At 61.7% G+C, this 24119-nt stretch overlaps 1 protein-coding gene across 1 annotated transcript in view; it reads left to right on the top strand.

Moving 5' to 3' along the window:
• LRP5 (LDL receptor related protein 5) overlaps positions 1-24119 on the top strand; it is a 124813-nt gene that overhangs the window by 65199 nt on the left and 35495 nt on the right. Inside the window, exons 8-15 of the mRNA XM_058305069.1 lie at positions 5581-5797; positions 7686-7975; positions 9402-9628; positions 11584-11768; positions 16431-16754; positions 19138-19337; positions 21155-21363; positions 22359-22549. Coding sequence (XP_058161052.1) covers positions 5581-5797; positions 7686-7975; positions 9402-9628; positions 11584-11768; positions 16431-16754; positions 19138-19337; positions 21155-21363; positions 22359-22549 — 1843 coding nt within the window. The remainder of the gene's footprint in view (positions 1-5580; positions 5798-7685; positions 7976-9401; positions 9629-11583; positions 11769-16430; positions 16755-19137; positions 19338-21154; positions 21364-22358; positions 22550-24119) is intronic.

Genomic DNA, 24119 nt, shown 5'->3' with positions numbered 1-24119 from the left:
GGTTAAACGGGTCGGGGAGAGGAAGGAAGGCTGAGGGGTGCCGCTGTCCTTGGCGGCTCAGCCACCCCGGCTGGGCTAGGCCTCTGAGGGCACGGGGCGCTGCCCGCCAGCAGGCATCCCACCGTGGGCCCGAGGGCAGGGAGGCGGGGACACAGTTGTTATGAAAGGTGGGGAGAGCCGTGGCCCCGGAGCGGAGCGGGCGTGGCGGGCACGGGTCCACCGCCCCACGGGGGCTAAGGGCAGGTGTGGGGCAGGGCTGGCCGTGGCCCTCAGCTCTGGCCCTCCTGGCTAACGCCGGCCTTAGCGTGAAGCCAGCACGTGAGGGTCCGACTCGGGGAAGAAGCCCTGGGGCGGCGGCCACAGACTGGTTGGGGGAACCAGGGCACGTAGTGCCTGACCTCAGTGTGTTCATCCATCAAGTGGGTTGACGGGAGGGGATGGAGAAGTTTGACGTGAACATAGTGAAGGCTCTTTTTGCTCTCGGTTCCCTGCTGAGCCAGGGAGGCTGCAGGGAAGCGTGGCCTTGGGGGGGGGTCCCCTGGGGCCCGGCCTGCAGGAATCGCGCCTTCTGTCCACGAGCACTCCCAGGATGTAGCTTGGCTCCACGCTCGAGGTCTCCCCACTGGCTTCCCACGCATGCCCTGTGGTAGCAGTTGTCCTGTGCTGTGCAACAAGTTTTGCCCCATGTACTGGCTTCAGCCGTAAGCGTTACCGCCCTTGGTTTCGGAGGCTCGGGAGCCGGGGAGTGGCTTCTCTGGTTGGCGTTTTGATGAGGTGGCGGTCCTCTCGGGATGCCGACTGGGGCTGTAGGCTCTGTCTCCGAGAGGGCGCCCGCTCACGTGGCTGCCGGCTGGAGGGTTCTGGGCGTTCACAAGCCCCTCCACAGGACGACTTGAGCTTCCTCACAGCGTGGCGGTTGATTCGTGAGAGCACCGGGACGCAGTGGCTTCCTCGACCACGCGTCACCCCGGGAGCAGTGTTGGCATGGCCCCCCTGGCCGGCCCTGCCCACGTGGAGGTGTGTTAGGGCTCCAGGCTGCTCGGGGCTGGCCTGTGGCTCTGAGGCACCCTTTCTGACGTTTTTTCCAGGGGAGATATGCTCCAGGGTCATTCAGCTGAACGTCCGCGCGGCTTAGCGACGTGCTGCTGCTGATAGCACCGCCTCGTTCGTGCATTTCAGGGCCTGCCGCTCCCTCATTCAACGAACGTTTACTGGGCAGGGAGGGCTCAGACCAGCCGAGGAAAAGAGACAGCACGTGCTCATCATTTCCATTTCCGTGGGAGGCAGGAATGTCCGTGGATCATAACTTCACCCCCATGTGCACACAGGGCAGGCGTGTCCGTGGGTAGTGGTCGCAGCTCCGGCCACAGTGCTCCGAGCAGCTGCCTTGCCCTCCCTCCTCGCCTGTCCCCTTGGGGTGCTCCGACTGCAGGGCACAGCCCTGGCCCACCCAGCGCACGCCTCTCCACGGGACGGGCTGGCGTGGACGCGCGGGCGTGGCTTAGTATTCCTCATGGAGGTTCTCTGTGGTCCCCTGCTGTGTCCCTCTGGCCAGGACTGGCCCCTCCTGCTGGGCGCTGGTGATGTGCGCTGGGGCCGTTGGGGGCTGGGCTTTCAACCGGAGGGCCCAGGGGGTCCCCACACCTGCCAGGCCAGGGGGAGGTGTGTCAGGGCCTGAATCACAGTGGAAGTGCATTGGTGGGGAGCAGAGAGAATGCAGCGGTTGAGCACCTGCTTCCCATGTCCGAGGCTCTGGGTTCTATCTCCGGTACCTTCTCAAAAAATGTGCGTCCGTGCCTTGCTGATGGCGCTTACTGAGATGAGGGAGGTGACGCTGGACAACCAGGGACAAATGCCCCGTTGCTGGAGTGATAGAAGGCAAGGCTCGGGGGTCCAGGTCCCCGTCTGCAAGCACTGGGGAAGGAGGGTAGAGCAGAGGCCTTTTGGGGGACGCAGTCCTTGGAGCAGTGTGTGGGAGCCTAAGAGCTTCTTTATCACGTGAAAGAAAATAAGTGTAGGGATTTTAATTTGTTTCTTTTTGGCATTTGTGGCAATTATTTCATCAGAAAAACCACCTTTCCCTCTAAACCTGGGGTTTCAAAGGGCTGACTGTGTGCTTGGAGCCACCTTGCTGTGTTTTGGGCTCTGATCTCCTTACACGTCCGAGTTGTGGAAACGTAGGATTCCGTGGAAGGAAATTCCACGCCAGGTGATTTTCCGGGGCCCACCTGCTTTGCGGCCAACCTCCTGCCCCCCAGACCACAGCCGAGGGGGGCTTTTTGCAGGTGCCCCCCTTCCTTTCCTTCCCACCCCACGGCCGTCGAGCCTCACGATCGGTGACACACGCAGGGGCCCGGGCTCGGCTCTGCCACCTCCCTCCCCACCCAGCTCGGGCCAGAGGCAGACTCTTGGGACAAGGACAGGAGCCCAAGGCGAGGGTCAGCAGTGCTGCCCCTCGCGGGCCCTTGCCGTGAGGCCTGTTTTGTCTTCGGACGTCACTGAAGCCGGGGGACGCCGAGTTCCTCCAGGTTCTTGGCTGTCACATGAGAGAATTGGAGCACGGGCTGGTGTAGTTAGGCCGGTAGCAAGGAGCCGACCGAGGAGCGAGAGAGGACGAGCAGCACACGCAGGTGGGGACGCGGGCTCTCAGGAAGAGAGGGGCTTTGGGGTTGGGGCTGCCTTATCAAGGCCGCCCTTCACCCCCCAGTGTTGGGGGGGCCCTAGCAGTTTGCCATTCTGATTGGTTGCCCCACCTGTTAGCTCTCGGGACCAACGATGAGGCCTTTTGTGGGGGGGTATTGGGGCCTCCCCTTGACCCTGGGGGGCTCCAGAAGGGGCCCGGGGCCCAGGTGGGGTCTCTCCAGCCTTGCTCTTCGTAGCAGCCTCCCCTCGCGGTTTCCGGGCAGGGTCTCCGTCGTGGCCCGTCTTTTCCTCTCTTCCCTAGATTGAGCTGCCTCCTAACGTCTTGGGCCTCGTTTCCTTTCCTGAAAATGAGCACGGGGCCTCCTAGGAGAGGGGCGGAGAACAAGCCCCCGCTGCTGGTGCGCCGCTGTTTCCGAGGCGGCCGTTCTGGGCACGTCTCCTGGCCGCGCCTGCCAGGGCCACGTCCCGCTTCCCTCCTGCCAGGCTTGGGCTGCCCGGGCTTGAGTCCGCTGTCCCTGATTTCTCTTTGGCCTCCTCACCCTCCCGGGGGCTAGAGTTGGCCCCGGCTCCTGCCTCGCAGGGACCCTCGAGGCGGCTAAGGCGGGCCCAGGAGAGCCTGGGATACTGAAATGTGGGTGCTGCCGGCGGGCAGACAGACGCTGGTCGCACCCCAGGACCTGGGAGATTTCTTCCGGAGCTGCTGGCTTTGGTCCAGGTGAGCCGAGAGTTGTCTCCGAAAGTCTCTTGGGCTCATTTACCTTCTCAAGCCGTGGCGCTGAGGTGGGTGCGTTGCAGCCCTGACGTTTCTCCCAGTTGGAGCCAGCTGGGTGCTGGAGAGGTGTCAGGTGAGTGCTCTGTGAGCCGGGGGTGCTGCCAGCCCAAAGCCACCACCCTGCCCTGGGCCCGGCCTGACCTGGCCCCGGAAGAGCCGCTGGGCGCCTCCTCCCGCTTTGCCGGCGGGCAGAGGGGAGACGCACGGAGGAAGCGGCTGCCACCCTCGCTCCCGGGCCCCTCCTCTGTGGCCCCCTTTCTGCGTTCCAGAATGAGGCCAGGAAAAGGCTCTGCCGCCTGTTCCACGGGTACTTACCTGTTAAGTCCAGTAACTTCGTTATTACAGTTAAGAAAACATGGGAACAGAGAAAGGAGAAAACACCTCTCAAAGAGCCGATGCTGTGGTCTGTTTCCTCAGGGCGCTTTTTCTGTGTGGGTTTTGTTTTTCGGCGTTCGCGTGCTGCCTCTCTGGAAGGCCGTGAGCTGCGACCCTTCCTCTGGCGGGTGCGTGCTCTTGGAGGCACCCCTGACCTTCACTCGGCCTCGGTGTGCTCTGAGCTGCTCGTCCTCCGACCCTGGGCACGGTCGCTTCGCTCTCCGAGCCTGCGTTGAGTGAGGGGGCTTTGGAAAGCTAATCCCGTCACCTGGCGTTGACTGCGAACTGTGGAGGGGCCAGGAGTGTCCCCAGAGCTCTGCGCGGAAGGCAGTACCCCCCAGCCCCTGGCCTCCAGCCGAGGCGGCTGCTTCCAGTTCTGGGGTGAGGGGCAGCTAATCCAGGCTGTCCACCTGGGCTGCTCGTTAGGGCCACCTGTGGGGAGCTGACCCCACCCCCGTACCTGGGTCCTTTTCCTTCGGATTCTGATTTCATGGCTCCTGGGCCCCGCAGGTGACTTTCACCCTGGGCTAGTCCAATCCCCTCAGGTACAGGTGGGGGCGTGCGGGTCCATGGAGGTGCAGGGACCGCTTCTGGGGCTGAGCTGGGGCCGAGGGCTGCCGGGCCTCCCTGGCCACTTCGCCGTTCTGCCCTCTGCTGTTCACAGCAGAGAAGGAAGTCTGCTCTGCTAAGCAAGCCTTCAGCCTAGCTCGTGCTGCTGCCACCAGCCCCCTCCCGTTTCGCACAGGGATTTGTCGATTTCTGATGAGCTGTGAGCATAATCTGCCTGCGGGAGGCCTGCAGAGGCTTGCCTTTAATTGTCTCTTTCTTCCTGCCGAGAGCCTGAGAGTTTGGATGTTCTGTTTTTGTCGTTGCTATATCAAGTCTTCTTTTAATGTAAGTTTATCTAGGACCGTCTGTCATCAGAATCCCATCTTACCCTGTTTGTCTGCCTCGGTTTGTTAAGGTGTTTTAATGCTTGGCAGTATTTTCCTACCTTTTTGTCTTTTGTGGTTGTTGCTTTTAATCAGCAGTTGTTGCTTTTTAATCAGCGTTGACTCTTTGAGAAAAAGATTTAGCTCCTTTGCGTCAACGTAAACAGCCAATAAATAGCGTGTCTCGTGGTGGAAAGCATCTTAGACTTACTGTCTCAGAGCTAGAAAAGGAAGAGCTCTCAAAGTTCATCTACTCCTTAACCTGGCAAGAAATTAATTTGCAGAAAAGGAGAAACTTGTCCCGGGTGCCCTGGTGAACTAGTAGCTCAGCCTTTTGTCCATGTTGTGGCTACAGTATGATGGCTGCCCATGCTACACCCAGAGCAGGCATTGCTAATCAAGCCCAGAAATCCTTCCAGCACCCAGGGCAGGCATTGCTCATCAATTCCAGAGCCCCTTCCTACAGAGCTCATCCATGGTACTCCAGCTAGCCACTATCAGGCGAACAGTATCGGAAAGGGAGGGGATGCCTGTTTGCCTTGCCTGTTGCAGACTTAGCTGTCCATCCATCAAAGCACAGTCTCAGAGGAGGCTGGGAAAGGGCGCCTTCGCTAGTCCCCTGTCACCGCTCCATCAGCCAAGATGACAAGCATCATAATGAAAATGTCACTTGTTTAGCACCCCAATGAGCTGGGGCCTCTGCCTTTTTGCAGTAGCCTGGCAAAGTGCAGTAAAAGGGCAGCTCCCGGGAGCTGAACCCGTCCTGTTTCAGGCAGCTCAGCACTGAGGCTGGTTCAGAGGAGGCTCTCCCTGGAGAGACCCCAGCCAGCCCTGAGCTGTGTCCTCCCCGCCTCATAGGTCATCAACGTGGACGGGACAAAGAGGCGGACGCTCCTGGAGGACAAGCTCCCGCACATCTTCGGGTTCACCCTGCTGGGCGACTTCATCTACTGGACCGACTGGCAGAGGAGAAGCATCGAGCGGGTGCACAAGGTCCAGGCGAGCCGGGACGTCATCGTGGACCAGCTGCCCGACCTGATGGGCCTTAAGGCGGTGAACGTGGCCAGAGCCATCGGTGCGTCTGGGGTAGCCTCGGCCGGAGGTGCCGACTGGGCTCGATGCAGGGAGGCAAGAAGTGACGGGCTCATGGGTGGCCTAGCTGGAGCCAAACCTGGCCAGCCGGGGGTCTCCCGTTTTGGGTGCGGGGAGGGGAAGGGAGCACTGCAACAGGAAACTAACAGTATCTGGTTAAGGACGGAGGAGGACTGGGCTGGGCTGATCCCCAGGGATACTGACTCAGTTGAGGCTCTTGACTAGGACCGTTGCTAAATAATCGACGTAAAGTGGCTCACATTTGGCAACTAGCACCTCACATGCCGGCACCTCACATGCTCTCACTCGCCAGTGCTCTTGACAAGCCTATTTGCTAAGTACAGCGACTGTCCCCTTTACCCTGGGAGCCAGGGCCGCCACACCGCCAGCGGCCGCGCTGGGCTCCCACGCAGGTCTGTGCTGACCCCCGGGCTGGGCCAGGCTGGGACCCTCAGAGGCTCGCCCTTCATCTGAAAGCCAGGATTTACCCAAAAGCTCACTTAGCCATGACTCGTTTCACACAATAATTCATCTTTGTGTAAAGGATTCAAAATTCAGATCACCAGGCTGCGCTGGTGAGAGCTGGGCCCCAGGGGTGGCGGGGAGAAGGGTCTGAGCGCCAGAAGGCAGGGACCCTGTTCCGGCTGGATCCGCAGTCGCACAGCCTGGAAACTCAGTAAATCTCTGCTGGATAAATGAACGAATGGAGAAAAGCCGGAATGCTCAGCTTGCCCCCAGCCTAGTGGTGAGACACCCCTTAGTTAGCTTGGAAACAAGGCAGTGGCCCCGACTCACTGGTCAGGGGATGTTTGGCTTTACAGTAAGAGGGAGTCGTTGGAGCTTGGACTTCAGGGAACAGGGGTTTTACTGGCAGACAGAGGGCCAGGGTTTGCTCAGCAGAGGGGCAGGCTGGGTGCAGCCCTGGAGGTGGGGCAGTATGGGGTGGCCTGGGGGAGCAGCTCATGTGTCGGGGTCACTGGGGACCCACCTTTGGTCTCAGCCTGCACTGCCCAGACAAAGGCGATGCAATAGACACGTTCACTTTTCCCACCCCCGTTAGACCACATCTGCTATCCATTGTGCGAAAGGGGGTCCACCTGTGCGCGAGTCCTTAAAAAGCAGAAACTCCAACCTCAGAGATAAGAGAAAAGGAGGTATCCTTGGGCTCGTGATTTCTCCGTCTTTCTCTTAAACCCCAGGATGTGCTGAGGGAGATGGGAAAAGATGTCTTTTTTTAGCTCCAGTACGTAACACTGCATTAAAGCCAGTTCTAACAGCACTTCAGGAGATGAGGGAGGTGAACAGGCCGGCCAGAAATAAATGACCTGCTAAGTGCCGTCTGCTGGGGTGACAGAGGTGCCTCTGTCCACGGGGCTCTGCGCGATGGTGGCTGGCGGTGGGGTGAATGGGGGGCGCACCTGGGCAGGGCCTCCAGAGCCAGCAGGAGGAGGGAGGCTGCAGAAGGAGGCACCTGTCCCGCCACCGTGTCGCGACATCACCGTGTCCCTCCCGGGCTGGAGCTGACACCAGAGGCCAGGCCGCTGGGGGTCACGTTCCCGCTGCGCTGCGTCCTCAGACAACCTCTCTGTGATTCAGCGTCTGCACATGAACAGCGGGGATGACAGTGGCCCCTGCCCCTGGGTGCTGTGGACCAGTGCCCTGTGGGGGGCAAGGCCCGGCCAGTGCCCGCGGCGGGTGCTCCTGTGAAATGGGCCGGACCTCCTGGGGAGACCCTTGGCTTTCCGTCCGTGACCGGGGCTCTTTCCGCCGTCCCCCCACTGCCCCGCTGCGGACGCCTGGCCTCCGCCCGGCCAGACCGACCCCCGGCGTGGCCGCCCGTCGGCGCTCACAGCCCGTCTCTCCGCTCCCAGGAACCAACCCGTGTGCGGAGGGGAACGGGGGGTGCAGCCACCTGTGCTTCTTCACGCCCCGCGCCACCAGGTGCGGCTGCCCCATTGGCCTGGAGCTGCTGAGCGACCGCAGGACGTGCATCGTCCCCGAGGCCTTCCTGGTCTTCACCAGCAGAGCCGCCATCCACCGCATCTCCCTGGAGACGAGCAACAACGACGTGGCCATCCCGCTCACGGGCGTCAAGGAGGCCTCCGCGCTGGACTTCGACGCCTCCAACAACCACATCTACTGGACGGACGTCAGCCTGAAGGTACGGTGTGCGCGGCGCCTGGCCGTCCGGTGTTACCGTTTCAGAGCTTTTTTTATTTTTGAAAAACGACCGTGTTTATTATAACTCAAGTCAAGCTAATAAAATATCAGGGAACCTCTTTTAGCAAAGAAGTAGGAATGATTCTAATTCGCAGATTCCGTGGACATGCAAAGGGGCTTTCCAAAAGGATTTGTGTGTTGTGAGAGTTGGCTACAAATTGACACTGCCTTCGGGCTCCCTCTGCCCGCTTCCATGCTCGTGCCCATTTGCTCGGCAGACGCTTGCTTTATTCATGGTGCAAATAGAAGCCCCCTGGGTAATGCCTCTTCTAAAGAGGTTTTGGCCAATGGTCTGAGGGCCCGCTGCCTGATTTTTATAGGTGAAGTTTTTTTGGAGCACAGCCAGGCCCATTCATTTATGTGCTGTCTGCAGCTGCTTTTGTGCTACTGAATTGCATAATTGCAATGGAGGCGGCATGGCTCACGAAGGCTGAAATATTTGCTGTCTGTTCCTCTACAGAAAAAGTCCACTGACCCTTTTGGAAGTATTGGAAAAACGAGACAGTTTGATCACATATCTTTTATTCTGCTGTTTATGTTATGTATCTTTTAACGATTTTCCTGATTTTAAAAGTCACAGGGATTCATTGTAGAAAGAGGGAAGTACCGGAAAAGTGCAAAGAAGCAAATACAAATCACCCTTATCCCAGCCGCCAGCATCAGCACTGCTGGCCTTACAGTGGATTTCCTTCAAGTCTTTTTTCCATGTTGGTCTTTCCCGTAGTAGTCCTAATCAAACGTTACATAGAATTCTGTGTCCTGATTTTTTTTTTTCTCATTGTCTTTGCTCACTGTCTGCTCATTGTTTGTTTTTCCTTTCGGAGGCACCGGGAAATGAACCTGGGACCTCCTGTGTGGGAGGCAGGCGCTCAACTGCTTGAGCCACATCCACTCCCTGATTTGTTTATTCATTGAGATAATAGATAAGTTCTCAAGATACTGCCAACTCTTCGGCATCATTTTTAAATGTTGTGACGCTTGCACAGATATCCCCTATTTTACTTCCCCGTGCTCTTGCTACAAAAGTCTGGTTGCGTCTACTTTTCCAAGTTGTAAGCAGTCCCACAGCAATACATCTCTCTGTGCCTAAGGCCCTTTTGGTATTTCGAATAGATTTCTTGCTCTTTGTACGGTCAGTCGCACCTCAGGATAAAGTTTCCGGAGTAAGAGTACCGCGGGAAGGAGCACAAGCGTTTTGAAAGCCACTGTGTTTTCCTACGAGGGTTGCTTTGCGCCGTCACCAGCGTTCCTCTGAGAACTCCCGGTGCTGGTGCTCTGGTCCCCAGCGTGGTCAGTGTGGCTGCAGGGGCGCCAGCGCTTTGTGCTGGCTCCTAAACGGTGGCGCTTTCCTCCTCGCCTGCTCCCAGACCATCAGCCGAGCCTTCATGAACGGAAGCTCGGTGGAACCCGTGATCGAGTTTGGCCTCGACTACCCCGAAGGCGTGGCCGTCGACTGGATGGGCAGGAACCTCTACTGGGCCGACACCGGCACCAACAGGATTGAGGTGGCCCGGCTGGACGGGCAGTTCCGGCAGGTCCTCGTGTGGAGGGACCTGGACAACCCCAGGTCGCTGGCCCTGGACCCCACCAGAGGGTGAGTGGCGTCTCTTTCTGGCACGAGCGTCCCCCGCCTCTCCCGCTTCCCTGCCCCCCGTGCCGGGCTCGGCTGGAGTCGGCTAGAGTCGGGTGATGAGGCCCAAGAGGGTGGGCCGCCCGCCCCGTGGGGCGAGGGGCCCGCCCTGGCGGGGTCCCACTGACCCCGCGAGCCTTGCCCGTGGCTGGAGCGGCAGGCCCCATGGACATCGTCCCGTCCCTTTCCTAGAGGGAGGATTGGGCGCTGGGCACCGAGCTGGGCTCTGCGCGTGGGGTCTCATCCCGGAGTCCAGGGCGCCGGCGAGGGGCGGGGATTCTTGTCCCTGAGTTTACAGACGTGGAAACCGAGGCTCTGGGTAGCCAAGTGACTCACCCACGGTCATGTGGCTGGTGGGAGCAGCGTGGGGCCGAGGAGAGCCGTCTCAGGCTCACCTGGGCCCTCTCCTTGCACCCGCTCCATCTCGGGGCCAGCGTTGAAGTCCTTGGACTTGAGCCTGCTTCTCGCAGGCTGTTGCCACAGGTCACAGACCCCTCCCCAGGCGTGGCCGCTCTGCACAGCGGTCGGGGGCCTGCGGGGGCCTGGGGCCAGAGGGCCCGGGGACAGGGTCTCTCTCGGATCCGAGTTTCCTTTTCTGTCCCTCGGGCACAGTGTGCACCCTGCAAAGCGCCCGTGAGGTGTGTGGATCCCCCAGTCCCTGCCTGTCCAAAGCCCTGCAAGGGCGAGCGAGGACCATTCTGTCCGGGAGGGCGTGGGGACAATTTGGGAGGGCAGGATGGCGAGGAGGGCTCCGGGCGTCGGAGGGGGCGTGTTCAGCCAGCCCCTTCTGGAGCGAGGCTGCGCGTTTCCTCCTGGGTCTGCCAAAGAAAGGGAAGGAGCAGCGGAGTGGGGCCCCCAGGTCGCAGTTAGAGCCCCGGAGGGACGCCTGCTGTGTCGTGGGCTCAGCAGGGCCCTGCGCGTTCCCTTCCTGGGGGTGTTAGGTATGTTGGGGGCTCAGCAGGGTCTCTCTCCTCCCTTCTTGGGGGTGTTGGTATGTTGGGGGCTCAGCAGGGTCTCTCTCCCCCCTTCTTGGGGTGTTGGGTACACTGGGGGGCTCAGCAGGGTCTCTCTCCCCCCTTCCTGGGGGTGTTGGGTACACTGGGGGGCTCAGCAGGGTCTCTCTCCCCTTTCCTGGGGGTGTTGGTATGTTGGGGGCTCAGCAGGGTCTCTCTCCTCCCTTCTTGAGGGTGTTGGGTACACTGGGGGGCTCAGCAGGGTCTCTCTCCTCCCTTCCTGGGGGCGTTGGATGTGTTGGGGGCTCAGCAGGGTCTCTCTCCTCCCTTCCTGGGGGTGTTGGTATGTTGGGGGCTCAGCAGGGTCTCTCTCCTCCCTTCCTGGGGGTGTTGGTATGTTGGGGGCTCAGCAGGGTCTCTCTCCTCCCTTCCTGGGGGTGTTGGGTACACTGGGGGGCTCAGCAGGGTCTCTCTCCCCTTTCCTGGGGGTGTTGGTATGTTGGGGGCTCAGCAGGGTCTCTCTCCTCCCTTCTTGAGGGTGTTGGGTACACTGGGGGGCTCAGCAGGGTCTCTCTCCTCCCTTCCTGGGGGCGTTGGATGTGTTGGGGGCTCAGCAGGGTCTCTCTCCTCCCTTCCTGGGGGTGTTGGTATGTTGGGGGCTCAGCAGGGTCTCTCTCCCCCTTTCCTGGGGGTGTTGGTATGTTGGGGGCTCAGCAGGGTCTCTCTCCTCCCTTCCTGGGGGTGTTAGGTATGTTGGGGGCTCAGCAGGGTCTCCCTCCTCCCTTCCTGGGGGTGTTGGTATGTTGGGGGGCTCAGCAGGGTCTCTCTCCTCCTTCCTGGGACGGTGCTGGCAGGGACCGGGCGGGCTGCATGAGGCTGTGGCTCTGGCCCCCTCCCCCCCCCCGCCCCCCGCCCCTGCCAGCAGGGCCTCACCGGAACCCGCCCTGTCCCCCGGTTCTGCCCCAGCTACATCTACTGGACCGAGTGGGGCGGCAAGCCGAGGATCGTGCGCGCCTTCATGGACGGGACCAGCTGCATGACGCTGGTGGACAAGGTGGGCCGGGCCAACGACCTCACCATCGACTACGCCAGCCAGCGCCTCTACTGGACTGACCTGGACACCAACATGATCGAGTCATCCAACATGCTGGGTGAGGCGCCGCGGGCTCCGCTGGGGGGCGCCGGGTCAGCGCCTGCCGTGCTCCGGCCCCCGCCGCGCCGTACCCCGCGGCCACCGTGGTCGCCATGGTTGCCCCCACGGCGGCACACGCAGCCCACGCTCGCGGCCCACCGGGGTGTTGGCAGAGGCACTGCTGACGGCTGTTGTTTCCTGTGCACCTACTGTGTGCTGAGTCCCCGCTGGGCCCTGCACAGGGGCGTTCTCATTCGGTCCTCTCGTGACCACGTAGCGTAGGTGGTAGCGGCATAGCTGTTTCCATTGGTGGGGAAACTGAGGCCCACGGAGGTCACGTGCACTGCCTAAGGTCACAGAGCTAGCGAGTTGGAGCTCTATAATTTATTTTATTTTTTTAAAGACTTATTATTTATTTTTCTCCCCTTCCTCGCCCCCCACCCCCAGTTGTTTGCTCTCTGTGTCCATTCGCTGTGTGTTCTTCTGTATCCATCTGTATTCTTTTCAGCAGCACGGGGAATCTGTCTCTTTCTGTCATGTCATCTTGCTGCGTCAGCTCTCTGCGTGTGCGGTGCCACTCCTGGGCAGGCTGCACTTTCTTTCGCGCTGGGTGGCTCTCCTTACGGGGCGCACTCCTTGTGCGTGGGGCTCCCCTACGTGGGGGACACATCTGTGTGGCAGGGCACTCCTTTCGTACATTAGCACTGCGCGTGGGCCAGCTCCACACGGGTCAGGAGGCCCGGGGTTTGAACCCTGGACCTCCCGTGTGGTAGGCAGACGCCCTAGCAGTTGAGCCACATCCGCTTCTCTAGCTCCAGTGAGCCTGGCTGCCAGCCCTGCTGGAGCAGCCACTATGTGCCAGGTCAGTGGCTCTGTCCTCCATTATGCACAGCAGAGGGAAGCGAGGCTCAGGGACATTAAAGACGGCCCCTGCCCCAAATCCCCCAGCATTGTGGTCAGGTTTGAACCCAGGACACGCTGACCCTGGAGCCCGTGCTAGAACTCTGGGCCGTGGTCAATGGCCAGGTGATGTGCAGGTGATGTGGTCAGGCCTTTTAGATAAATGAAGTGAGCCCCTTCCCGGCTGGGGGAGTGGAGGCCAGAGGGGGCTGTGACGCTCGTGGCCGGTCAAGGTGCCCTGTGAGGGCCACGCGGGTGGCCCGTTGCTTTGCTCCTGGCTGTGGACAGGAGGGCCTTCGCGGGTCCAGGGCTGGCTGGCAGGCACCAGGGCCTGGCGGAGCCTCCAAGAGCGTCCCGTTCACCGTGGAGCCCTTAAGTAAGGTGGGGAGACTCTGCTTGCTTCCCAGTGCCGGGGTGAATGGGGCAGGATTGTGTCCATTTTACAGATGAGGAAACCGAGGCAACGGCAGGCTGAATGGCTCGTCTTGAGTGCTAGGTGCGCAGAGTTGAAGCTAGAACCCATGTCCTGGCTTCCCCGTGGGGTGGGCTGCCCTCACCGTGGACCCTGTCTGTGGGCCAGAATGTCCTGGCTGCAAGGCCAGTGGCCAGGATTTTATGTGTCTTCAAGACAGCCATCCCCATTCCGCGGTGTGCTGTGTGGTCTGCGTGTCATCAGCTGTCCTTGCAGCCGGTGCCAGGGGGGCAACCGCTCACGGCGCACCTGTGGTCCCCTGACACAAGTAAGCTCCCTAATTACCCCAGAACGAGGACGGACTCAGGTGAAAACCCACCAGAGCCCTGAAACCCTGCCTGGCGCCTGCGAATCCAGGTGGCCTTGCACGTTTGGGCCTGGCCACCTCTCGGGTGTGGCATGCTTTCTGATTTGTGCCATGGACGTTGGCTGAACGCTGGGCTCGTTGCCGAGGAGACGGGGAGCGAGGACAGGTACCTGACGCGGTTAGAGGCGGGCTGGAGGGTGAACCTGTAGCCCAGGCCATGGTCCTGGCCCCGCGGCTACTAACTGCGTGACTTCAGCCAAGTTGCTTCACCTTCCTGTGCCAGATTCCTCCAGACAACAGGGTGGTTGCAAGAACTGAATGTGATCACGTGGGTAAACGTTCCTGGCACTTAGGAAGTGCCTCCGAGTGTCTAGCTGTACTCATAACTGTTGCTTTGGAAAACTGCCCGGCTCCCAGCTCTGGGGCCACCTTGTGTATATGTTAGATGGAGGCAATCGGGGAGCATCTTAATAACTTTTTTTTAATCCCCTCCCCTTGCGGCTTTTTGCATGCTGTCTGCTCTCTGTGTCCGTTTGCTGTGCATTCTTCTGTGTCTGTCCGTATTTATTTCTATTTATTCCCCCCTCCCCTTGCAGCTTGTTTTGCTGTCTGCTCTCTGTGTCCATTTGCTGCATGCTTTTCTGTTTCTGCTTGTCTCCCTTTTTTTTGTTGTTGCGTCACCTTGCTGAGTCAGATCTCCACGGTGCCTGTGGGTCCGCAGCACTCTGGGGCACTCGCGGGCTGGGCGCACTCTGTGGTGCCCGGGCTGGCAGCTCTCCGCAGCGTGCGGGCGAGCCTGCCTTCACAAGGAGGCCCCGGGACGCGGCCCAGGGCCTCCCATGTGGTAGACGGGAGCCCAGCTGAGCCACAGCCACTTCCCTACTTAATAACTTTTTTGTTCTAACAAAAATAAAGTAATCCACTTGGAAAATTTCCAAAAATACAAAAAAAAATTAAGGAAAATGATAATTTAGCCATAATTTCACCACACAGCAATAACCAATTTTTCACGTTGGCATATTTCTTTCTGTCTCCACGTATTTTAAAAATAATTTTTTTTGGGTGGTACCAGGGGTTGAATCTGGGATTGTGTACTTGTGAAACATATGCTCAATCACTGAGCTGCTCAAGCTCCACTAAAAATAATTTTTGACATGAGTGTTTTTTCTTTTCATCGTTTCTGATTTGGGGAGTGGGTGTAGCTCAGCAGCGTGCCTGCTTCTCATGTACAAGGTCAGTCTCTGGTACCTCCAAAAAAAATTTCCAATTCTTAAAATCTTAAAAATGTTTTACTTTTTCAGTTAAGAAAATAACTTTAAAACAACGATTTCAAACCATACCACCCATGCTGTTCACTCTTATTCTGGCACATGACGAGCTTGTTCTCAGCGTCGTCATGTGTTTTCGTGGGAGCTCTTTTTACCATGACGTGAAGATAGGTGAAGAGTTCTGTAACGCGCGTGTCGTTTGACGAGTGAGGACCCTGCAGCCCCCTAGGTTAAGGGCCAGAACTTGCCGGGGTCCCTGAGCCCTGCATGTGCTCTCTCCTGCCCCGCGGAGCTCACCCGACGCCCACGGCCCCATCTTTAAGGGCGCTGTCCCACGTGGCTCAGCCCAGCGTGCCTCGTGGTACTGCCGATGCGCAGCCCCCGCCTGGTGCACAGCAGGTGCGCAGGCGTGAGTCGGCACGCTGCCGTCCTCTGGGTGCCCCACGGGTGACCTCGCCAGTCCCCCGTGGCTGGTGTGTGCAGCGGGGCCAGCATTCCGCGGTGACGGTGCTGGGTGGGACGGAGCCCTGTTCCAGGTTATCCCTGAATTGACTCCTGGGCGTGCACCAAATCAGGGCCAGCCTGCCTGAGGGTCCTGCTGTAAGTCTGTGTTTTATGCATGATTTTTCTGTAAACCGATAACTTCTCTAGTGAAAAAAGACAGAAAAGAAAAAAAGGGAATACCCATTTGCTGACCAAGGTGTTGGCACGTTTCCCGAGGACATTGACCGAGGCTGAGTCACTGCTCCTGACGCCCTGCATCCAGCACCCCCGATTGCTGGGCTGGAGGGGCTGGACATTCCCCCCGCCTTGCGGCTGGCTTGCTGTCTGCTCTATGTCCATTCGCTGCGCACTCTTCTGTGTCTGTATTTATTTTTATTTATCCCCCCCTTGTGGCTTGCTTGTTGTCTACTTTCTGTATATCCATTCGCTGCGCGCTCTTCTGTGTTTTTTTTTTACTTGTCTCCCTTTCTGTTGTGTCACCTTGCTGAGTTGGCTCTCCGGGGCACTCCACGGCGCTTACCAGCCGGTGGCTCTCTGCGGCATGTGGGCGACCCTGCCCTCACAAGGAGGCCCCGGGACGTGAACCCAGGGCCTCCCATATGATAGACGGGGCCCAACTGATTGAGCCACAGCCGCTTCCCAGGACGTTTTTTTTTTAAGCAAGTCTGAACACATTCTATTTTATATGTGTGTGTATATATATATATATATATATGTATATATATATATATATATATTTTTTTTAGGAGGTACTGGGGATTGAACCTGGGACCTCGTGTGTGCAAAGCAGGCTCTCAACCACTGAGCCACAGCCGGTCCACTGAGCATTTTTTAACAGTTGTACCTTAGAACGTGTGTTGAGGTGGAACATGCCTCCTAAGTACGAAGCCCTAAGTGGACGGGTTGAAGAGTGTCCGTGTCCGTGGACGCACCCCCGCGTGTGGACGAGGGCGTGCACCCAGCCTTGGCGGCTGCCCCCCAGACCAGGGAGGCCAGTCTTCCAGCACCCCCCGCCCCCAGAAGGCTGCCTCGTGCCCGCCCGGGCAGTCCCACCGGCCTGCTCGGGGCGGGGGGGGGGACTGCTCAGCTTCGGTGGTCACGGCCACTTCTCCAGAGGGTCAGCGCTCGGAGGCCCGGCCGCGAGTGCCCAGCCGTGGGTTGGCCTGGGGTGCCCGACGGGGTGGCCCGGCCCTGCCCGGCCACGCTGACGCCGCGCCCCGCCCCCCGCAGGTCAGGAGCGGGTGGTGATCGCCGACGACCTCCCGCACCCCTTTGGGCTGACGCAGTACAGTGACTACATCTACTGGACCGACTGGAACCTGCACAGCATCGAGCGGGCCGACAAGACCAGCGGCCGCAACCGCACCCTCATCCAGGGCCACCTCGACTTCGTCATGGACATCCTGGTGTTCCACTCCTCCCGCCAGGACGGCCTCAACGACTGCGTGCACAACAACGGCCAGTGCGGGCAGCTGTGCCTCGCCGTCCCCGGCGGCCACCGCTGCGGCTGTGCCGCGCACTACACCCTGGACCCCAGCAGCCGCAACTGCAGCCGTACGTGCCTACCCCCCCTACCGCCACCCCACGCTAGATCAGGCTGGCTCTGGGGGCTGAGGCTGAAAGGAGCCCCCATCTCGGGGGGCGTGGGTGTACACGGATGGCTGGGCAGGTTGTGCACTGTGCAAGATGCCGAACACCATCAGGGGGCCCCCGGCCGCATCGAGAGCCTGTTGCTTCGTCAAGGCACGAGGAGATGGGCCAGGCCTTCAGCTGGTAGATTCCACGGGAGGCTCTTGGGATATGAGAAGGCATCGCTGGGGAGAACTCTTCCTTATAGAGCCAGGCACTGTCCTGAGCGCCCTCCGCTCAGGAAATCCCCACCCCAGGCCTGGAGGGTAGGGAGTATGGCACAGAGATGTCAAGTCACCTGCCCGAGGCCACACAGCTGATAAGTGCTGGGGCCAGGTTTGAACCCAGGTGGGCTGGCTGCAGACTCCCTGCTCTTGCCGGCTGTATTGGTCCACCCAAGGGCCGCCAGTGCAAGTACTAGGAATCGGTTGGCATTTCTTTGAGGTAAAGGCTTAAAAAGTCCAACTTGTGGCACCATCAGATATGCTTTCTCACCAAGGTCAGTGACTCTTGATCCTGGCGTGTTGCCACGTGGCGAGGCGGGACGGCCACCAACCCTCGCCCCGGGCGCCCTGTCTCCCGCGCAGCTGCGCTGCTGCTTGCCAAGTTCAGCGGCAGGCCGACCTGGCTTATCTCAGGGCCTCCTGTGTCAGTCTTGGCCATTCTGGCCTCTTCCAGGGTCAGCCGTGAGCGATCGATCAGGCACGTGGTGCCTCTCTCCCCGGGCCTCAGCCGTTCCGCCTTCTCCTTTCTATCACGTGCAAGAGCAGATGTGCCCGAGCTCCCTCCCCATGTCCGTCCGTCCGTGTGAGTCTGTTTGTGTCAGACCCGGCAAGGGCATGGGGACTGGACCGCATCGCGCCCTACGGACGTCGTTCTGTCCTGAAGTCCTCAGAGCAGCCTCGGGTGATCGAACCAGAGGCGCCTCAATGGGCTTGCCGTCAGCAGGGCTATCGCTCCCGAGGAATAGATGAGCTCAGAAACGCAGCCCGCTCCTTTCCGGGATTGGTAGAACAGGCTCCCGTGGCCACGCCCTCCTTGCCGTGGCCTCTCAGGGCGAGTCTGTCGTGCAGTCCCCCCACCAGCCCCTCTCAGTTAGGTGGGGCCTGTTTCCTTTCCAATGATAAGAAAAGTGACGGCCAGGCAGTCCCCGAGGGACTTTCCCGTGGCCCCCCAGGCAGCACGGGTGCGTGCTGTTGGCAGGGTCTTCTCCTGTGACGTCGGCAGAGAGCTCGTTGTAAGTCAGTTGCTGTACAGCACTTTACAGTTTATAAAGCTGTCTCCTGGGGCCTTGCCTGAGCCACATGGCAGCCCTGGACAGTGGCGCCGAGGGCTGAGCTTACTCCTTCCGGCTGTGTAGATGGGGAAACTGAGGCTCCGAAAGGTCGCGGCGCTTGCTCAAGGCTCCTCAGCGAGGAAGTGAAGCCCAGGAGCCTGGGGCCGCCCACTCTCGGGCTCCCTTTGGTCGTCTTGCTTCCCCCAATGGCCATGACCTTGATGGGTCAAGCAGAGGTCGCCGGTAAGCCACGCCCAGAGGAGTACCTGCTGCTGTGGCCGGCAGACCTGGACGATGGCTTCAACTTCAGACGATAGCCACTGTGCTTTCTGTGTCGTTCCTGAACCCAAGTGGATTTTCTCGAGTCCCTCGGCCTCTGTCTTCTGCCCTGAGGCAGTGGTCACCCTAGACTCCAGTGCCTCTGGGAAGCAGGGATTTTCAACGCGCACGGGCCCGGGAACATTCCAATCCCCCCCCCAGTCCCGAGCGCCCCCAAGCAGTGGGGCCAAGGGAGACTGCGTGTCCCATGGGGGCCCTGGCGGCCTCCACGCCAGCCTCCTGGCGTCGGCTCCCAGGCCCAGCCAGATTCCGGCGCTCTGCCGCCTTGTTCTGCGTCGTGCTCTCGGGCGCTGGCGGCACCGTGCACCGTGTGTGGCCTGCAGCCGTCCACTTCAGCAGCCGCAGGCCCCAGCGCAGGGTGCCCCAGCATCACACGTTTGTGAGCGCAAGCTCGATGTCAACTACCACGCGCGTCCTTCGTTTTAAGTCTGGGTGACTTAAAAGTGGATTTGATCTATCTCTCAAGTAGCACACGCACTTACAAAATAGTCAAACAGGAGGCATGTAGCAGAATCATCCAATGTGCCCTTGAGAAACAGCCTGAGAAAAAGTCCCCCTGGTCTTTTTCCCATGTGCATCTAGCAGGGGTGCATCCAGATCTGCTTTTTACAAGAGGTGGGAAGGCGCCCCTCCCTGCCCACTCCCTCTCCGGCTCCGAGAGGCTCAGCCCCGGGTCTGTTTGCTTCCCTCCAGCACCCACCACCTTCTTGCTGTTCAGCCAGAAATGTGCCATCAGCCGCGTGATCCCCGACGACCAGCACAGCCCAGACCTCGTCCTGCCCCTGCACGGGCTGAGGAACGTCAAGGCCATCGACTACGACCCGTTGGACAAGTTCATCTACTGGGTGGACGGGCGCCAGAACATCAAGCGGGCCAAGGACGACGGGACCCAGGCAAGTGCACCCGGCAGGGGCGCGGGGACGCTTCCACCCGCAGCTCCTGGGCGGCCCCCAGCCTGGCTGCTCTTCCTAGCACGGTGCCAGGGAGCGCGGCGTTGGGTAAAGCACGGATGGGGCCCCGTGACGAAATGGCGGGGTGTAATCCTGCACGGTGTGAGACTCAGATTGTGCCTGCAGGTGGGGACTGGATCCAGCCGTTGTCTCAGCAGGGATGGGCAGGGGAAGCGGCCGAACCCCCGTTGTTGTTTTTTCCTTCCACGGTGTTTTCATGGTGTGCAGGAGTTGCTGGTATTGGTTGCTCTGAGTTTATTCTTTTTTTTTTCCTCTCCTCTTCCACGCCACCCCCAGTTGTCATCTCTCTCTCTGTGTCCATTCAGTGTGTGTTCTTCTGTTTCCACTTGTATTCTTGTCGGCGGCATGGGAATCTATGTCTCTTTTTTGTTGTCGTCTTGCTGCGTCAGCTCTCTTGTGTGTGCAGCACCACTCCTGGGCAGGCTGCACTTTTTTCACATGGGACGTCTCTCCTTACGGGGCGCACTCCTTGTGCGTGGGGCTCCCTTACGTCGGGGACACCCCTGCGTGGCAGGGCACTCCTTGCGCGCATCAGCACTGAACATGGGCCAGCTCCACACGGGTCAAGGAGGCCCGGGGTTTGAACCGCGGACCTCCCATGTGGTAGACGGATGCCCTAACCACTGGGCCAAGTCTGCTTCCCCTGGAGACTTCTTGTTCTTAACTGCTGCAGAGAAGTCAAGTCCAGGGGGATGTGTGATGAGAGCATCCCCTCAGGCTGGTCTCCACGGAGAAGAGGGGGCAGGGGTGGTAGCCGTCGCCTCGCTAGAGGCAGGGGCTTTCCGCCTGAACAGGAGGTGGCGGCAGCCCGGGAGCTCCGCGGCCACTCGGCATGGGGTCCGGGGCCCCCAAGAACCTGTGTGGTCCCCCTGGGCAGCCAGAGCGAACCCCACCAGGAAGTCGGCTCCTGCACGGGAGGGAGGGGCAGGCGCTGCTCTCCCACCCCTTCGCCGTCGGTTCACGGCATCCCTCGGCCTCCTCTGAAGGCCTGTTCTGCACGGGACTCCTCATCCCGAAGCGCTGGGGGCCATGCGTCCGTGCGCCCTGGGTGATCCTTTCCCTCAAGCCGCAGAGCCCCCCAGCCCGGCCCCCCGACAGCCTGGGGTGCCCACGTCTGGGGCTACCCCCCGTGCCACGGTGGGGATCTCAGAGCCAGGCAGGGCTCTCGGGAGACCCCGCGGCACGTGGAGGGGGGTGGCCGGGAGCCCAGAGCTGCCCGTGCGGACCGGCTGTGCCCAAGAGGTGCTGCGGGCGCCCCGCCCCTCCCCACCGCTCCCCTGGTGGGGCCCCTCTCCCCGCGGGGAAGGGGTGCTGCTGGAGGCGGCGCCCTGGTCTCCTGACCTTCCAGATGACAAAACCACGCACGTACACGTAGGAAAACCCGCGTGAGATGCGTGGGTCTTCACCAGAAAGTGCAAGTCCAAGAAAGCCAAAGGCGGCGCGAAGGCGGCTGGAGAGGGGCCTGGTGACCGGGGTGACCAGCAAGCCGGCCGCTGGCCGCTCCCCGCGTGTGCAGGGGAAGCGGCGCAGCCAGGCTGGGTTAGCCAGGCCGGGCGACGTGCGGGAACCCGTCCCGCGCTGCTGGGTTCACTTGAGCGCTCTGAACCCGGGTGGACGGCTGGCCTACGGGCAGGGTCCCCAGACCCCTCGGCCTGCCGGCTGTCTCCCGCTGCCTCCCGACACCCGCAGGGCGGCCCGGCACCAGGGGCTCTGACCCCTTGGTGCTCTTCCTCTTCCAGCCCTCCGTCCTGACCTCCCCCGGTCAAGGCCAGAACCCAGACCGGCAGCCGCATGACCTCAGCCTCGACATCTACAGCCGCACGCTCTTCTGGACGTGCGAGGCCACCAACACCATCAACGTGCACCGGCTGAGCGGGGAGGCCATGGGCGCCGTGCTGTGCGGCGACCGCGACCGGCCGAGGGCCATCGTCGTCAACGCCGAGCGGGGGTAGGGGCCGGGCCAGGCGGGCGGGGGCCGGGAGGGGCTTCCCAGGACCCCCGCCCCGGGCGCGGCCCCGTTCCCATCGCCCCGGGCAAGCAGGGACACGAGGGGTCGCTGCAGAAGGCGGGCGCTGGCGGGGAGCAGAGCTTTGCCAAGACCCGGGGGAGGTTTCTAGACGAGCAGACGATGCTGGGGAGATCCTGGCTCGCACTGAAGGTCTTGGACGGTCCCCTTCCAACTTGAGCCCCGTGCAGAAATGCCTCCTAGAATCCAGGGGGCGGCCGGCTACTCGCTCGTGGATGTCTTGCCACGGGGAGCTCACTACTACCCCTGCTGGCCATCGGGCTCAGCCTCGGGTCTCGGGGCCGTCTTCCTCCTGGGAAGACCCCTGACTCCCACCTCTTGGTCCTCAGGGGCCGTGACATGTGTGAGGACACTGCAGACTTGGTGACAGACTGGGGGGGCTCCCACGGGGAAGGAATAACCTGGGCAGGAGAGGGGGGGTCTAGAGCCACCCGAAGCTCAAAACCACACCCAGCGCCCAGGAGTTGGGGCAGAGGCCAAGGGTGGTGCCTCTCAGGTCCCCTCAGGGCAGGCATGCGGAACAGAAATTAGGCCTGTCCGAGGGCACAGTTAGGGTCCCGGCAGGCCTGGGTTCGAATCTTACCACTAGTCCTGAGGGCCCTTGTGTCTGGAGACGTGCCCTTTCACAACTCAGCTTCCCTGTCTGAGAAGGTGAGGACAGCAGGGTCCCCGCCTCTGCGGCCTGCACGGCTGGCTCAGTGGACAGAAGCTCGCGCTGCTGGCCCTGGGGTCTGGGCCCCTCAGGCCAGGGCCCCCGGGCGGCTGCGGATGGGACAAAGTTTCAGCGTCGGGGACCGGGGCTGTGTGACCGCCCGTGGGGGGCCTGCAGGGTCAGGTCTGGCCTCATCCTGGCCGTGGAGATGGTGGCGACGGAGGAGAGGGGTCCGGGCTGCACTCACTGCCCCCCCTGCCCGCAGGTACCTGTACTTCACCAACATGCAGGAGCGCGCGGCCAAGATCGAGCGCACGGCGCTGGACGGCACCGAGCGCGAGGTCCTCTTCAGCACCGGCCTCGTCCGCCCCGTGGCCCTGGTGGTGGACAACGCTCTGGGCAAGCTCTTCTGGGCCGACGCCGACCTGAAGCGCATCGAGAGCTGCGACCTGTCAGGTACCCGCTCTGGCTCGGCCCGGGTCCCCCAGTAGCCCCCCGACCCCGCACCAGTCCCAGGGGTCCCCCAGCAGCCCCCCAGGTCCCCCAGCAGCCCCCCAGGACCCCAGCAGTCCCCTGGTCCCCCAGCAGCCCCCCAGGCCCCCAGGCCCCCAGCAGTCCTCAGGTCCCCCAGCAGCCCCCCAGGCCCCCAGCAGCCCCCCAGGACCCCAGCAGTCCCCTGGGTCCCCCAGCAGCCCCCCAGGACCCCAGCGGTCCTCAGGTCCTCCAGCAGCGCCTCAGGTCCCCCAGCAGCCCCCCAGCAGCCCCCAGGCTCCCAGCAGTCCCTGGGTCCCTCAGCAGCCCCCCCAGGACCCCAGCAGTCCCCTGGGTCCCCCAGCAGCCCCCCAGGACCCCCAACAGCCCCCCAGCAGCCCCCCAGGCTCCCAGCAGTCCCCTGGGTCCCCCAGCAGCCCCCCAGGACCCCAGCAGTCCTCAGGCCCCCAGCAGCCCCCCAGCAGCCCCCCAGGCTCCCAGCAGTCCCTGGGTCCCTCAGCAGCTCCCCAGGCCCCCAGCAGTCCTCAGGTCCCCCAGCAGCCCCCCAGGCCCCCAGCAGCCCCCCAGGACCCCAGCAGTCCCCTGGGTCCCCCAGCAGCCCCCTGGGTCCCCCAGCAGTACCCCAGCAGCCCCCCAGGCTCCCAGCAGTCCCTGGGTCCCTTAGCAGCCCCCCAGGACCCCAGCAGTCCCCTGGGTCCCCCAGCAGCCCCCCCAGGACCCCCAGCAGCCCCCCAGGCTCCCAGCAGTCCCCTGGGTCCCCCAGCAGCCCCCAGGCCCCCAGCAGTCCCGGGTCCCCCAGCAGCCCCCCAGTCCCCCAGTAGTCCCCTGGGTCCCTCAGCAGTCCTGCAGGACCCCAGCAGCCCCCAGGCTCCTAGCAGCCCCCCAGGACCCCAGCAGCTCCCAGGTCTGGCCTTTCCGGAAACATCCACGGCCTTCTTATCAGTAACGACAGCGACTGCTGTGTCCTTAAAGGACCTACTGTGTGCCAGGCGCCTGCCATGCATCCCATAGAGCCCTCCCTGATGCCTTCCCAGGATGTGGGTCCCGAGTGGGCCCCATGTGGCAGAAGTGGAAGTCGAGGCTCAGGGGGGCATGCCAGCTGCTCACGCCTTGCGGTGTGGCACATGGCGCAGGAGCCGGGGCCCAGGTCTGCCGCCGCCACCTTTGCCTGGGAGGCCCCAGTGCTGGAGAGGGCCTTGCTGGGAGGCCGAGGGCGCTGGGTCCCGTGGCTCCTTTTCCAGAGTCGGGGTCGGATGGGGGGACATGCTCGCAGGACCCAGTGGCCAGGCCCATGGTGGGCGCATAGCCCCGATCCCACAACCTGCCTGACCCCAGGCACCCCGCTCGGCCCTGGCCAGGCTGTGGAGTCCCTCGACCCCTGCCAGGCCCAGCCCTGCTGGTGGCTACCTCTGTCCCCCTGACCCCTGCCCGGCCCAGCCCTGCTGGTGGCTACCTCTGTCCCCCGACCCCTGCCTGGCCCAGCCCCGCTGGCGGCCACCTCTGTCCCCCTGACCCCTGCCCGGCCCAGCCCTGC

The sequence above is a fragment of the Dasypus novemcinctus genome, chromosome 10, assembly GCF_030445035.2.
Source record: "Dasypus novemcinctus isolate mDasNov1 chromosome 10, mDasNov1.1.hap2, whole genome shotgun sequence".
Taxonomy (NCBI): Eukaryota; Metazoa; Chordata; class Mammalia; order Cingulata; family Dasypodidae; genus Dasypus; species Dasypus novemcinctus.
This window is presented reverse-complemented; position numbering and strand designations above follow the sequence as displayed.